Source organism: Liolophura sinensis, chromosome 1, assembly GCF_032854445.1.
Source record: "Liolophura sinensis isolate JHLJ2023 chromosome 1, CUHK_Ljap_v2, whole genome shotgun sequence".
NCBI classification, from domain to species: domain Eukaryota; kingdom Metazoa; phylum Mollusca; class Polyplacophora; order Chitonida; family Chitonidae; genus Liolophura; species Liolophura sinensis.
Genome location: NC_088295.1, coordinates 45,952,458 through 45,970,395, shown reverse-complemented (window position 1 = coordinate 45,970,395; position 17,938 = coordinate 45,952,458). Strand labels below are relative to the sequence as shown.

Genomic DNA, 17,938 nt, shown 5'->3' with positions numbered 1-17,938 from the left:
TGTTAGAGAGCTGTAGGGAAGAGCAATATGTATTTGACTGAGTAACCCTTGGTAAATAAAGTTATTATAATTATATTAAAATCACCTATCGTGCATACATATATATGTATACAGAACAAAATACCGTCTTTAATGGAACTGTTACTACATGTATTTATTTATTTTTATTTGATTGGTGTTTTACACCATACTCAAGAATATTTCACTTATATGACAGCAGCCAGCTTTGTGGTGGGTGGAAACTTGGCAGAGCCCGGGGGAACCCACGACTATCCGCAGGTTGCTGACAGACCTTTCCACGGACGGTTACTACATGTAATAACATGTTCAACTATTATTTGCATAATAGACATGAATGACAAAAAGTATGAGTATCAGTTTCAGAGCAAAAATGCATGCAAATTACACACACATACATTCACACGTGTTTCAGTGAATGTTATCTTTACAGATGGAGAAGGTATTTCTTTATGCAAAATGAGACAGACCATCAAATAAAAAAGGATCAAGTACATGTAAGGTGTAACCACAGGTCTCATCTTATTCACCAGAACATAGTGTTATGTGACAAGATTTTCTATCACGGAAAAGAACCTTCTAGTAATGAATGAATTGTGGGACAAAAACTGTGGGAGTAACCCGGCAACAGTCATAGGAGTGGAGAGGAAAATCGCCAGACAAAGCGTCGGGGAGTCGTTAAATACCTCGGGGACTCTTAGTGATGAATAGAGAGCTCTGACCAGAACAAATTTATGCACTTGTTTAGTGCCTTCCAGTCCTCCAACGCCATCAAAAGCCGCGCGAGCCTTGTGTGAATATACAACAGTTGCTGGCAGGTAACTTGAGATATTAGCAGTGCTGATGTGATTTTTCACGCATTCTACTGTGGTCAATGTAACATGGTGGTCAGTAAATGATGTATTGCCTTGGGAACAATGAACACTGGTCTGCTGTCAGATTCATTTAATATACATGTACTCCTTGCCTCTCTGGAATTACAGCGAGAAGACCAGAGTAAGTGTTCTAACAGGGTGTCGACTCCTACACACGTACTTGGCCATTATTATAAAAGTGATCAAATTTGGCATAGAATTATTGTGTACAATACAGTCTGCTGAAAAGGTCTGGGTGGGTGGTGGGTGGTGGGTGGCAAAGGGGGCTTCAGTGTCTAGAGGGAAGCCGTTTTGGTTATAATGGACAGGCCCTTTCACCCTTACCTACATTTGTGACCTACTGTGTGACATTTCCCATCCATTTTGGAAATGGTTATGATGCCCTATTTAATAATATTTTATATATTGTGAATGTATAGTAAGGATATTATACATGTACATAAATCATACAAATGCATACATTACTTCTTAAATGGATTAAAGCTTAAAGTTTCCGTGCATATGCACTTACATGCAGATATGGCGCAATAAATGCACACTGTCGAAACCAATCGCCAGATTTAACTGATGAAAAGTCATCTTACTGTGCATGCGATTGAAAAAATTTTCCCTAATATACTCAATTCAGCTGGCGACATAAAGAATTTTCCATATATACAACTTGTCTGGAGACAGAAAAAAATGTCATTAGACACATTTTTCAGGAGAATGAAAGAATTTTCATTGTATAAAATTCATGACAGACCAAATCCAGCTTGCAATCAGATGTTCACTCAAAATTGTTAAAATTGGCATATAGAAATATCCACCTTTAGCACCAATCCATCTGTTTACCAGAAGCAACCGACAGAGGCAATCATACCAGTGAATAGATGCCGACTTGTGATACTGTATATACATGCACCAGATTTTTAAGATGTACGATCCAGATACATGCACATAAAAGATCTTCGTTTCTGTTTCACTTTATGTTCAAAAGGACGCTTTTTCAATTAGTTCCTGAAAGAAGACAAGAGTGATTGAAAGCAAACACGTTCTGCTGTTGCCAGAGATAAAATTTCTCATGCAGTTTATGGACTTTGCAAGCTGCTTTAATATTGAAATGGTTGAAAGGTAATATACACGGAGACTTCAAATGACCGAGGCAACAAATTTAAAAGTTGGAAATCAGTCAATAATCTAACGGCCTGCCATACCATCTGGATTTCCCACATCTCTGTTATCTTAATTGTTGACAGCCTAGGAGCATGCTAATACCCAGCAAAAAATAGGTCAATCATTCCCTTTATCAGGTTGGCTGTTTGGGTCAAAAACACCTGGGTGATCTAAACTGCAGACTGTTACCTATATTGATTGTGAAGTGGCCAGGGTTGTCATTACAAGATCTGATGTGTTTTCCAGACCAGGGAAAATCAAGGCCTGCAAATCTCAGAGATGACCTAAAGGGAAAAAATGAGACAATTCAGTTGTCCAAGTTACCACCCATTGTTATGGCAACAACAGAACAGCATTCCAGCATTTCCAACATCCTGGCATCATCTGACAGGGAAGCCAATCAATTCCCTGCTCGATGTGAAAGGTGTCAAAATCTTGGTCAGGTCAATACACCAACCATTACCATTTTCCGTCAACAGCCACAAAATGAACACTTTTTTCCCCCAAAGGAGAGTTCTGCAGCATGTTTTCAAATGTCACACACTTTCAGACACCTGCAGATCTTGCATTATGCTCAACTGTGACAAGTTATGACAAGAACTAATTTTGTTCAGGCAGTAAGCTGCTCAAACTATGTGCTCAAGAGGTCTTGGTCCAGCTGGCCATGCAAGCGTAGATATCATTGGTAATTGTCGACAATTACAGCCCCAGCTGACTGGCACAGTCCCAAGCTGGGAAAGATAAACTCTGCCATTGTGAGCCAACATTCCTGTCTAAAGGCTTGGAATGCCATCAATGTATACAGCCTTCAAGAAAACTTGTGAGAATTTCCCGCAATCTGTAACAAGTCTCAGTTAGGGAGTCAAAAATATCACCTTTGCACAAGCGAAAAAGCAAACCAAATTTTGATTCGCCCGCTTTAGCTGTCATTCTGGACCTAAACATTTCAACATTTGATGCGGCTAGAGTTTTACGAGTAGATAACAGCAATGGTTCAAAAGACAAGGTGAAAAATAGTGGCTATGGCCCACTTGCCTCATTAGGTATATGTAGATACAGATAGTGCCAGCCACTTATCAGTGGTCTTGAGGAATATGGATCGGGTTTTGGCCAGACAGACAAACACTTCCACTTGTGTTTCTTAAGGTACAGCTTGAAACCCAGTGTACAAATCACTGGTGGGATGTGCAAACCTTACCGACAAATAAAGCCTACTGTTTATTCTTTCTGCCCATCGTAAAGATATACATGTACTTTATGACGTCATTTAAGTGCAATAAGAAGCTGAAAAGTTATAATGCTTATGCCGTGGAGAAGGTTTATCAATATCTCTGGTGCACATTTATACAACAATACTCATTTAGTACTAGGTAATATAAAAATGGCTACCACTATTACAAGGCTTCAAGATCAAACTTTACTCCTCAGATAAATTACTAACTTCATCACCATACATATGTATTACGGAGCAAAAAAAAAATTAATTTTGCCTACATGTAGATAAACTTTTCATTTATATTATATATAAGACACATATATTATCCTTATACTGAATGACAAATTGGCTGGGATACAACAGATCTGTATAAACCTGTATGTATTTTGATTTGAAAATGAATCATTCGCTTTGTTCCTAGGCATCCTCAGATGTCCAAGAGTAATGCAAAATATGTTGCTTTCTGGCTTTTTGCATGTGGTGCAGCCCATCAATGATTATGTGTTGACCACACTTGCCAAGACTCAGCCAGATGACCTTCTCACTCTATGGCTTCCAAACCATGTTTCTGTTGCAGGAATCCATCGTTTTTCAGGACATTGATCTGATAAACAAACATCATTAATTAGGTTTTCTGGTTAAACATTCTGCTGTTTGCAGAGAGCCAACTATATGTTTCAGACAGACATCTGTGTTTGATTTCTTTCCCTTGTTTCTGTTTTTATTTAAACGTGTATGACAGCAGTCCTTCTTATGGGTGGAGAAAATTGGACACAGCCTGGAGTAAACAACTGCCTTTAACTCACCAGGTATCAAAATCCTGGTTTAGATCCTGGAATATGTGTCTGGATCCTTATTTGAAAAACAAAAAAACAAAAAAACAAAAAACAAAGATGCCTACTGTCCAGAGATCTAACGTTTTCACGTTTTTCATTTGGTATTTGTGAAAACTTTCAATAACATGTTCAGAGATGCTGTCAGGCCTAACACTACAAACCTATTGATTGCAACCCACATTAATAATTCTTATATATTATACACCTATATATTTGATTGACTACCAGTCAAAAAAAAGGAGCCGTCCGAATATGGGCTCACTGATATACATCTATATGTACATATGGATGTTGGACACTCTGGATCTTCAATCTTAATCAGAAGCCATCAACGGTATGAATGTCATGATGACAATCATGCCGACATTAGGAACGCGCACCAAATCTAAACTGATCACCCCACTAGCTGACTCACTCCCCCTACGCCAGAATTACACATATACACCTAGACCATGTATTGCCAAATCTAATTAAATGGAAGTGCCCTGCCGCAGATTTACATGGTATCTGTGCCAGAGCTAAAGCGGTCAATCAGTTCATCAATGAGGCTTCCATTACATAAGGTTTACATTTGTCCTGCTGCGTGCTCCACTCCTGTAGTCATGCCTGGACCAAGATTTATGGCGACAATAGCATTTTGATATAGGCTTGCAGGGTTATCCCACATTTTTACTGCTTGCCATCCTCTTAGAGGCAAGCATGTTAAAATGTCAAGGGATCATTAATAGAATCCGATGCCAGGATGCTTGCCTGCCATAGCAGAATACAGGACTGTGGTTTTATTTCTCTCCTCATCTAACGGACAGACTGAAAGACTCTGATATGAATAGAAAATCTCACAACACACATTCTAACAATCATGCAGTCGGTAGCAGAACAGCTGCAGCTAATCATTAAATGCTGTTATTTTAAAACTGATTGCCTCTAATTCCTACTTAACATTACCACTTATCACTTTCCAAACTGACAATGTAAGTTATGTATGCATGTATGCATGTAAACTGAATACACCTTTATAGTATACCAGCTGCAAGCTACACATGCATGCACAATATGGATTAATTAATTTAGAATTTAAGTATACACATGCTTTATTCATCATTATTGTTTTAGGTGTCCGTCTACTAAAAAGGAACGATTGTTTGAAACTGTGACAAAATATTGCCATACCATTTAGTCACAGATATGGTTCCTCCATAAGAAAACAATGCTAGCTGGTGTGACACAATTTATACTGGGTGCTGTGAATAGGTGTCAATACATTCCAAAAGCTTCAACAAGGATATCTTTTCATAAATATAGTTTTAAATTCCATTACAGGGAGTAATTTAACATTTTTAAAAATCCCTTGAGAGTTGCAAGTACTAACTTGTCTCAAAGATATACATGTAACTTTCACATAAATTTCTGAACTGGTGAAGTGTCAATTTTTTGCAACTGGAAATCAGACATTTAATGAAACATGAACTCCTTTAACTTATACAGGCTTAACACATCTGCATGAATACTGTCAGGAAAACTTGCACAAGAGAAGTCATTACGGCGCCATTTCACAAGTACAACAGGTGCTTTATCACAATGGGAGTTTATATCCTGCTGATTAAGTAACACACGTATCATGTACTCTAAATGTGCTGATGAAAAGCAGTATGTCCAGTATGACTTGCATGCAAAGGTATCTTATACTCTAAATGTGATGATGAAAAGCAGTATGTCCAGTATGACTTGCACGTACACATGTCAATCCCCTTTGTCAGTTCCAGTTCTCTTAAAAGTTACACTGCATGGACATTAATTTGTGATCGCATTTTGTATTGTATAGCTTGTCTTATTATTACTGTAAATCACTGTTCTTTAAAAGCATTATTCGCTAAAAAGAGAAGTATAAACACGTACAAATGTACAGTACATTCCAATAGATCAACTGTTAACAACCTGTATGCTGACAACACATTTCTTATTTATATTGGAAACACTTTTAACATTTTTGAGTGCAAAATCAAAACAGCACTGGTTTTTCACTTTCTGGTCAAGAAATTTTATAGATTAATATTGTAGATTGTAATATTATGATAGATTATTGGCTTCATTCATATTTTAAAATGCTACTGTATACATGGACTGTTTCTATTTCATTCATGTTCTGTTTATTATATACATATAGATGGCATTTGAAAGAGCAAACTGTGCAATCTGACAGTGTTACAAGTACCGTCTTTAAACTTATTCATTCATTCATTCCAAATGTTACTTATGTATAACTCTCATCTCGTCACTAAGTGCAGACACCAAAAAATGCAAGCTTTGCTTAAACACATGTCTAAAACAATACACTGGCCATTTGGTTGGAGTTCAGAAGGAACCAGAAAAACAAGCCTTACACAATGATGTAGGAGTAGGTTGCTTAATGGAATTGCAAAACAACAAAAACCTATGCAGAGACATGGATTCTGCTTTACACAGTTAACCAGTTCAGAGAGATCCACATGAAGTCTTGGGCTGCTGAGGAGCCCCATAGCACTTCACACAGTTAAAATATGCAAGTTCAACAAACAAACCCCAGTATGCCGTCCACTGTTTTTGTTGTACATCCATCAATGTCCTTTTCACAGTATGTTTTACCACACCATTAGCAGTTTTACCGCAAGATCAATAAATGAAAACAGGGATTTCACATTAAATACTGTACTATCTTTTTAGAATTAGTGCCCGAATAATAACCACAACAGAACAGAACCTGTTAAAAAATAGGACTCTTAAAGTAAAAACTAAATTAGTGCACAGAACTCCATATCTACACATAGCTAGTTTATCAATTACACAAATAGTTTACGTTGTTAAAAATGAAAGAACTTTTATATCAATATACTTTACCCACACAGAAAGTCTTACACGTAAATGTTAATTTATCAACAACAAGGAAGTACCTTTAAAAACGCTATATGTACCAACTACTTTTTCTTGTCACTACCAAGTTTCCCAGTTTCCTAGATGACATGCTGTGCTTTGTAACATGTTAAAATGCACAGTGTAGATGTAGGAAATGTTTATGTAGGGATCCTCCTGGATGCATTGTATGTTATCCAACCAATCATTCTTTTTGTCATGAACCAATCAAAGAAAAGAAAGTAAGAATTACAATAATAATAATAATTGCACAAGGAAAATTCTTGAAACCAATGAAATCAGATGTTTTTCTTAGAACTACATTGTTCCGCCAAAAGGTGATCTATGAAGCAGGTGTGCAGGTTTGGGCATGAATTTCTATGCACCTTCCTGTTAGTTAATCGATACCGGATTACCATGGAAACTGGAACTAAAATAACAGGCTACTATAATTTTCCTCATGAAATTTGCTATTCACCGAGCTGCGCTTAATGAAAAACTATTGTGATTGGGCACTAATTGATTAAAGGGAATATCATGCGCAAGAATATACCGATAGCAGAGTGCTGGTATTAGGTACACCATGCATTTAACAGTGAAAGATTCTTCTCCTTCCATTTTAGCCAAGCAGATGTGTACAAATCTAATACATGTATGTCTGTCATTAAGGTACATCCATATCTACATCCTGAAATCTACAGTCAGTGCATACATGTACACCTAGTCTTTCAGCCAATTCAAGTATTATTAATGAACACGTGCACTAACTGTATAGCTTCAGACAGAGTGCAGTATGATCAGCAGGGTAAACTGTGTGCACCATCCATCCAGAGCGTGGCATAGAAAATGAGCAGCTGTACAAATCTATTGATCATCAATCAGGGCTTATACAGATGAGCATTGTACATGTACATGTGCCAAAGGTAGTCGTCGAACACTGGGCTGAAGCATGTTGACCACTGACAAGTGCTTGGTACAGAGGGAGGGAGGGAGGGAAGGAGGGAGGGTTTGTCGAAACAATGACGCACGTCTCATATCATATGGGGTAACCATGGCAAACGGGCCATGCGAGCAGGTATAACGTCAAGTCTGCGAACACGGCGCACTAAATTATATTTCCATATGACAACTTAGCCCGCATGTAGAATCACATCATCTTTTGCCCTGGCAGCACCACTTTATTAAGTACCAAAATGTAAGGTTACAGTCCTGCAGCCGATCCCTATATTTTAATATTCCCAAGGCCATTATCAGGCATGCTAAGGCTCAAGTGCTTGGCTCATCATAACTATGATAGTGTTAACCTGACTCTGTACACGTACTTTCATGCACATTGTACATTTTATGGACTGGTTGCCCTTCACCATATAAATTCATAAAATATGTACATACACATGCACTGTACACACTATATTTTATCAAATATATATATATATATATATATATATATATATATATATATATATATATATATGTACTTGCTGTGTCATTTTCATACCAGGTAAACCTGACAAAATAAATACTGATAGATATACACACCTACATATCAATTTCAACACAAAAATGCATGAATATTTTTCCTGAAATTTCGTATCACAGAAGCAGTAAGCTGTACATTACAATGACAACAGACTAAGAGAGATTCTAGCAACTAGCAACTGTAAAAGTATTTGAAAATCAGCAATATATAAAGATGCGCAAATATATAATTTGGACTACCAGTCCTTCAACAGTACTAATTTTGAATTGGAGAATATTGGATCTTGATTGAGTCTCTCACAATCATGGGAGGGGATTTGTAACCTTTCAGGGCAGAAAATAGCAAGTGCAGATTTGATTTGAGAGAATGAAAGCTGAAATAAAATTTTAGCCTTTGGAAACCCTTGAATAACTTCAGAACCAAAAAATGGACATCCATACAAAGTCAATGTGCATGTACATGTATATATAAGAAATGAACTTTTAACCTTGGAAACCTGTTGAATGAACAGAATCACAACCTGGTCATCCAGTTTAACATCTCAGCATTATTAAGCTGCCTGAACCTGGGCTAACCCATCAGCCGCCTGAACAGCAGTGATTAACAGTTACCCAGTCTTCTATTTGCACACCGTGGGAGCACTTCTGAACAGATCAGCATATTGCCCTGTCAAGCCAATTGCAATTGTTACCAGCACTGCTGAGATTTTGTACTTGATATGCATTAGAATTTCCGCTGTCGGCTGGTTTTCCAGCTACATGGGCTGTCTTCCTTGATTGTACATGTTAAGCACGGAGAATAATTTATTGACTTACCACAGCCCACTCTTTCGGACATTTTTCATAACAATATGCATGTACAGTACACTTGTATTTGAATTTTAAAAGCAAACTACATGTCACAATACAGAAATAGAAACAGATAAAAGAAGCTTTACTTTTACACACTCCCCTCCCCACCATGCCATCAGCTTGTTCAAATCAACTTTTGTTGCTGTTTTATAAGGAAGTTACTTGCTTCATGAAAGTATAAGTTGTATTTTATACATATTAATATCAAGTGTGCATGAACAGTAGATGTACAATATTTACAGGCTTATTTACAGAAGCAAGTCATATACATCTTAGAAACTACAAGTCTACATACATGGAACAAGACAGCGATTACACACATATTTCATGAAAAGTACTCGTGAATAAACCCATAAGATAACATATAGATGCAGTGTGAGGATTGTGAATGTCCAATAAACAGAGATCAAGTCACAAGGAATAGCTGTGGATGGAGATGCATATACATGTGTATATATATATATATATACAGCTTCAGGTTGTATTTGGCAGCATGAGAGAAGATTCCTGTATCTATTGCATTATAGTGCCTGCCTGCAGGCCAGATGGACACCCCTTCCTGGCATCAATAAACAGGTGCCACACCCACTTTTCAGACCTATATTAACACCTTTTACTATCACCTCCCACTGTAACTTTAAACCGGCATCTTTGCTGGACCTGCCAGAGTGATAAGTAAAATGATAGATGTGTATTTTGTTAGGCCTGGCTTTCCAGCAGAAATTCTGAGCGGAAAAAGACAAGACTACTGTAAGCAGCTTCTAGGATCAGTTTAACAGCTGACTTGTCAGGAACTTGTTTTGATTAAGCCTTCAAAGATATGAGTGCTCCTGTCATGTTTATACTCATGTACATTCAAAACATCTCTAAATTCTTCAATATTTACCTTTAAAAAGTTATGTTTGCATGCAATTTACACATTTTGATCCCATGTTTTAACATGGGTCATTCACTTAGCAAGGGGCCTACATGCCAGACCACATTAACTTCTTGACATCAAAGTTTATTGCTATTGCTAATTTTTACATGTTCATTTCCAAATTGTGAAAAAACTGAACAATCTGCCTTCCATGCAACCACTACATTAGACCTACATGTAAATGGCATCATGTGCCATGTGTATTTGAAAATACTTTAAGCTAATAACAGGTGTCCACAGCAGATTTATAACTGCACCATCTAACACATCACCATATGGCTGAAATTTTTGTTTTCAACTTAATCATTTATCAATAAACCCTTCTCAGCTGACCTAATAAATCAAAATTCAAATAAACTAAAATAAACTGATACATTTTCAACGAATGTTTTGAACAAGAAAAAAGTGAAAACTGTTGAAAGTGCGTTTATTTGTCTTCACTTGTAACTCTAGGTTTTAGGTATATGCACTGATACGTGTTTATGTGACAGAATTCAAGCACTTAACAGCACTGTCTAAAACAACTAAATAAATATGTTTTGGATATAGTTTTCAGTGGACTTTCTACAATTACTTATTTTTGGGGTATTCTTACAAGCTGGCCATCTTGTGAACTACATGCACACACTGCCCAATATTAAATGTTCACAGTTGATTTCCTCCTGATGTTGTTAATGCCATGTTGGGGGTATCAGTACTAGTGAACAATAAGCTTCACTACTGTGCTATACATGTACATGTATAGTATCAGTGATCAGAGACAGTGAAGATCTCTGGTCAGGAACTGGAAAAATTGTCTTCTGTAGGTTAAACAAATGAAGCACTTGTAAGGAGAACACCTCCAAGGCCTCTCCCACCTGCGCACAGTAGTCATCTATATTTCAGGTAGTCATGAATCTTTCTGTCCGAGTGTCGGGTACGGGTATAGGTGAAAGTGCTGCCCTCATGTCTGGGAATACCAGTCAACCATTCTTTAGCCAGACAAACACTCCAAAAAATCAATACTGTTCCAATCACCTTCATATCAAATGCCATACACATGGAGCCAGTCCAAGTTGAGGGAGAAAGTAACGATTTCACTAATTACGTGCATAAATAAATAACTACATGTACCTGCTCCAAAGCTAGCTGCTACAATAACTTCCCTGGAATCTCTTATTATCAGTAGGGAGGCGTTTTAACATTGTAAAATTGCTTGACCCTACTTCAGAATTAATGCTGATACTTGTGAGAGATTGGAACAAAATGCATTTAGATGATTTTCAGATTATCACCCAGGGACGTAGTCCAGGTCTCTGGTCAGGAGTTATCACATATTTGGTTGACCTTACACATATTTTCTTGAAGTCCATGTATGCCTGGCTAATGTAAACAGTTTTGGTTATGCAATCAACATGAATGTTTCAACACAGTCCTATCATTCCAATAACATTAAGTATAAGTACAATAATTAACAGTTCATAAATGTACTTTCAGTAAAAGCAAATCTCCAATTATTCTGTACAAAACCCCTTCATTTTGTTACTGCTTTTTACAGTGCTTCACACTGTAAGACTTTTTGTATGGTCACATATCCATGTATATCTGAAATTTTTATTTCTCACATAAGGGATAATTTCCTACAACAGCCAAGAATTCTTCTCAAACTGAAACATAACTTCTTCCTTCTTGTAAATTACATAAACTTGAGGTCACTTGAAAGTACACAGTACATCAATGTAGCCGAAAAAAGTCTGACTTCGACAATTGTGCTACTCTACAGAACACAAGCAGGGTAATTATGTGTTTAGTAAACTGCATCATGCCTGCAGAGAAGAGGTGCTCACAGATCTGATACACTGTATACATATACATCTGCTCTACAATGTATGTGCCTGCAGTGCAGCAGAAGCTTGGGGCCTGATATATGTATTTACCTAGCTTGCACTCCATTCCACCACATGTGCAAAGGTACGTGTTCTGTGTTCTGCCTCCTTTAAGAACAACTTCTCTGTAGTTCCATTTGGCATCTAACATCCCAGACCTAGAAATCTCAGACAGGCTCAGTCCTTAAGGGCACTTTAAGAACTGACTTTATTACATGTAAAAACACTCATCTCAAAAATCCAATATGTCCGGTTTGATCTTGATAAATACTCTGCACAAACTAGATAGTCTTTCACATGTAATCACCGTTTAATTTGTCTCCAAGGAAAGCCTTTGAGGTCTTTTATTACGTTTTGCAGTTCATATGTTTTCCCTGACATGTTTGCCAAGCTCAGTGTTTCTTTTAAGTTTTTTTTTCCTTTTTTTTTTCCTCTTCCACTGAGCATTTAGTCAACTTGTAGAAAACATGGCTACCTTAACAACATCCACTTAAATGATCATTATTATTCAACAACAACATCCATTAATGTGAATGGTCTTTATACACTCATCAGCAGCAGTGGAAAGCAGCTGCCCAGAAACACGAACATCTCAGACTGCATCACCATCAAGTGGCTCACCAGGGGACTTTATACACAAGAACAGGCAAGAAACACTTCACTCCTTCCTTAATCATTTGCATTCCCCTAAGGCAGGTCATAGTAACCAATGCTGATGGTGATGTCACTAATTTGCTATGAGAGCTTATAGTCCAGATTTTCTTCCATCTTATTTCATTAAAAAAAAAAAAAAACCCTTAATATATAGATAATTAATACCAAACCAGAAAACAGCACATTAAGCACATCACTGTTTTAACTAGCCAATTAGACCAGAATCCTTGGATAAAGTTAGTTTCATGTCACAATATAATGCATTTTACAACTGTTTCATGTTCACCAATGTACTAAGTTATTGAACTATTTGAATATGAATACATATGGTTATATGCTTCACCCACTGAATTTTTCACAAATGGTCATATTTTAATTTTTACGAATCTGAAAGTTTATAATTGTATCCAATCCATTAAGCATACATTTAGATAATAAAATAGTCTTTTATATGTTGCTTCAAAACAGCTTTACAAATATTTTGCTAGCAAACACTGACCGACAATTTGTCATTTTGTCATATATTCATTGGAAGGTACTGGGCAAGCAGCTGACTTGACTGTAAATTCATTTGTAAATTCTACTTCCTTTGCACAATGAAAAACTACTGACCAGCAATATGAATCAAAAATAAAATGGCTCAATAATGTGGGTGGGGTGGGGGCCTGGGATGTGCATGTGTGGAATTGGGATCTGCTAAGTGCATGTATCTGTGTGGCTTAAATAATTTGTGAACATCACCATAATCAACGCACACAATGCAGGCCAGCTCAGGCTCAGCATGAAAACACTATCTGGAAAAGGAGTTTCAAGGCTATTTTTTTGGCTGGGTGAAGGTGAAGAGAGATGTTTTCTTGGATGATCCTCGAATATCCTTTTAGATTTTTGTGGTTTACCCTGTATTAAAACATGTACAATGATGTGAAATTATAAACAAAATGATGCATTTCTGCCTAAATATTTAGCCCAACAAGGATGTTCACACATTATGTAAATGTACATTGGGTTAAACACTATAATCTATATTTGTACAAATACCAGTTTTGGTGACAAATAAATTTATGCTGCATAAGCTTTTGTGCAAAATTAAAAAAAAAAAAAATCTTACATTTTCAGTACAGACATGTGACATTAGGTATGACAACAAAATGTACATGCACTCCAGGGCATATTTTGTCCGCTGCAACTGGTGATTTTGCAATCAAAAATTTCCACTTCATGGTAAAACTTTGAACTGATCCAAATGACTGTGCTAAATGTGACTGCAAACCCTTGTCAACTACATGGAAAAGGTTGGCTGGTGCCAACGGGTGTTCCTGTCTTCAAGATCAGGTGTGCGAGACATGTGACAGCTCGAGGCCTACATTTCATGTTCATGAAGGTGCAATATCACATGTATGGTTGCCGAGAGTCAGTAAAGACGAAGCGCTAATTAACAGGGTTTTACACTTCATACACACGCTTCATGGTTTGTGCATATTAATCACAGCTCTCTGACATGGCAACCAAACTGTCTGAGACAAATAGGCAGAGAGCAGATGGTGTAGTCTGTTGTTACATGGGGAGCTCCACAGTTCCTGCCACATCTGGTAGCTGAAGTTGGTCTGTTACACCCATCAACAAGTAAACAATGCTGCCGTAACCATGTAAAAACACAACATTATCTCCTAGATGTTGGTAAACAAATGAAAGGAGATGCCAAAATTATTTCCAACTGGAAGTCACCACCTAAAACTGCACATGTACATATTAATAATATAAATGCTTTATTTCAAAAGCCAAAGGATTTTACATTCCTGTTGGGCCATACCTTGAGCTGTTTTAGTTCCACAAAAATTTTGGGCTGCCAAACTCTTTGGCACCCAAATAAATCACGCTGTTTTTAAAACCATGTGAAACAAATAATATGAACAAAAATAGGATGGTTTAATTAGTAAATAAAAGGTTTAGTTTTCTCACAAAGTTTCTTCATTCACCGACATAAATAAAAGGTTCTCAGATAACATGATTTTGATTTGCATTTTATCAAATTTCTTTCTGCACTGTCATGATGCCACCTTCAAAGATTGGTATCAAACCTTTTTTTATACATATAGCCTCGTCTAGTCCACATAATTGTTTGAGCATACAGTTGTTACATATATCTGAGTTTTGATTTGTGTTGGAAACATCAGTTATTCGCAAGATTATCTTGCTTACAATAATAAAGATGACTTAAGCATAAGGGTGAGAACTAAGAAATGTTCTATTCGAATTGCTTTGCAGAGAGCTGCGTAATAGATCCGTCTGCTGGAAACTTGCTCAAATCGTTCTTGGGGCTCAATCAGTAATTAAGCCCTGCAATACTTCCAATAGAGTGCTAAAACAGCAGTGTCAGAATAACAGTATTTCTTTCATCCTGCAGCATACATTTCGACTGTGTGTCTGCCAGCAGATGACCATGAGAGCACTATGTATGGGTGGTCAGTAGCACAATGACTGACTGCCAGCCAATACCCACAAGCCAATCAGGGTATGGACCCTAGACATCTGCCTGAAAGCAATGACACTGGATGAGAAGTCAGACACTGAACAGTCACTGACTCTGATCTATTTGTCATTAATCTGCTTCAAACCAAAGCATTTGATATATGCTAAAATATGAACATTAAAACACACATTTTGCAATAAAATTTAACGAAAATTTGTTATGTGCAAGTTTTTTAAACTACACATTCATCGCTAACCACTTGAAAAATGGTGGCAATTACATATACCTTGGATGAATTTTGGTTTACTACATCATTATGACACATCAAATCTAACCCAATTAATGTAGAAATGATGAACTTATACAAAGACATCAATGGATGCCTTGGTTTAATGAAAAAGTTCTGAATTGGCTCATCTAAGTGCAATGATTTAACTTTCTGGATGAACTTATGCACATATCTATCATGCATTCAGTCAGAAATACGTGCCAATTTAGCTTCTCTCGCATATTTACTTTCTAACTTCCATGTCTGCTCTTTTTCTGCAGTGCCCAACCCTTAATAAATCAACATACCAGCCTGTTTTGTAACAATGCACCAAACCGACATTTCCCCAACCAAACCCTGTGGTATTTACCAGCATTACTGCTGTGTGAGTTGTGTGCAAAACAGGTTAAGTGTGACTGTGATACAAGTCTGCTTTACCCCCTGGAGTTATGGAATTATGACTGCGTTGTATCTATTTAAGACGGCCCATGCTTTCAAAAGAAAGAGATAACATTAAAAAACATTCTGTAACCTAACGATGAATGAATAGGCGTACATTTGCATACATGTTTGGCTAGAGCATGTATCAAGTTATAAACGTTATATCTGCGTGGGCAAAGTGATTGCCATGCAGGCAACCCATCCCGCGCACTACATTACAACACAATACAGATGTACGTGGGATTGGTGGAGTTTGCTATCTAATCCACACATTTATGTATAATAACGTATCAGAGAATTCAGATGGTATACATTTTCTTCCTGAAATATAACAGCCTAATATGCCAACCATCTTCTGCAGAAAGCTGAGCTCTTATTGGTGTGCTGGGAGCAGCGACCATGAAGGCTGCACATGATGCTGTCAGAACTACGTACATGTCACTTCGTGATTGATTTCCAGAGTAAACAGTGACATATGTAAGAATACCCACGAGACTCAGCCCCACAGAGTTTTAACAGAGTAAGGGACAAATATACACAAGACATAAATGTACACACATAATATTAAATACAATTGTACAAGATGCATAATAAATTTGCATCTGAAAAATTATAATAACATTATTACTTTTATAAATTAAATCTGGCTGATTACAGAATATAAATACTCACGGCTCAAAGATGCAAATGATCAATCACAGTGACACCAAAAGATGAAATAAAATCCAATTTAATTTGCATTTAAAGTAGTACTACCATAAAAAAGGATATGGCCATGTGATCAGTTTTAGACACCAAAACCGCACAATGTTGGTCTGTTTGAGGAAGATGAAAGACTTTGGTACAAATCCCGGGAATAGCAAGTCCTCTTCGTCATCGTCGTCTCCTTGCCTATCCGGGCTCTTGTTCACCTCTTTACATTCCGAACTGCCCGTCTCTGCCCCTGTCGTTTCCCCTTTCACACTCACCTTTGACAGATCTTCGCCATTTTCACCCGCCGATTTCCGTGAGGCTGAAGCCGCGCTGGAGCTAGTACATGTAGAACTGTCGTTTCGTCCACTTGATTCTTCGGCCATATTTTTCACTAACGCCGCCAGCAGCTCATGGCTGGTATAAAACTCGTAAACTGCACTTCCTACAGTTCATCCTAGTATCAACTGAACATAAATCCATACAAATCCACAACACGGTATGAGCAGTAGCGCTCCACGGGTACTGGCTTCTTACCATTGCGGTCGGCCGAGGCACTCGGACTGACTGGTACTAGATGAGAACTGCAGCCCATCAGTTTCACATCCTACTACTTCGTTCATCCAGGATACAGAAAGGCTCGGCTAGCTCCTATGGTAGTAGCTGAAGAGTCCGACAGAATAAGACAAACCTAGACAAAAATTTCACAGCTGTTTAAAACTAAAAAACGCCCTGAAATTGACGTGGGCTGTGAAGAACGTTCTTCGGGTCGGTCGCCAGGCTAGGCTCGTCAGGAGCAGACTACAGAGCTAGACAAGGGCGATCACCTATCACCGTGAAACGATTACTGTAGGGGCCTTACCTATGGCCACTGAATAATCGAAGCAACCTCGGCGGAGAAAATCCAACTGCAACTCGCTTGTCCGCTTGCCGTCTAAAATCACATACCCAGCAACGCATGATTATTCCCTATTTTTTCCATAAAAATCCGACTGTTTCACCAGCCCAGTCAGTATCCGATGGCGATAAACGATCCGGGTACTAGCATTGCCTATAGGGCGATAGAGTATCTATTAATTTTCGCGGAGAAATGCCTCCTATTTCAGTCTTGACACATCCATTGATGCCAAGCTGACACTCCGCAGATCGCCTTTGTCACGTGACTCGATGCTTCTGGGATACAGGGGGCGCAATACCATTGCTGATGGGGGATCCTTCCACACACATCGCTCGGCACTGGAATTCTGCTGGGAATTACGACTCATCCTAGCGCAAGCAGCATTGTGGAAATATATCTTGTAGACATTTTGGATC

General features: G+C 37.8%; 1 protein-coding gene across 1 annotated transcript in view; it reads right to left on the bottom strand.

Moving 5' to 3' along the window:
- Nucleotides 1-17,010, bottom strand: part of LOC135461393 (voltage-dependent T-type calcium channel subunit alpha-1I-like) — a 103,183-nt gene extending 86,173 nt beyond the window's left edge. Inside the window, 1 exon segment of the mRNA XM_064738464.1 lies at nucleotides 16,706-17,010. Coding sequence (XP_064594534.1) covers nucleotides 16,706-17,010 — 305 coding nt within the window.
- Nucleotides 17,011-17,938: the final 928 nt, after the last annotated feature.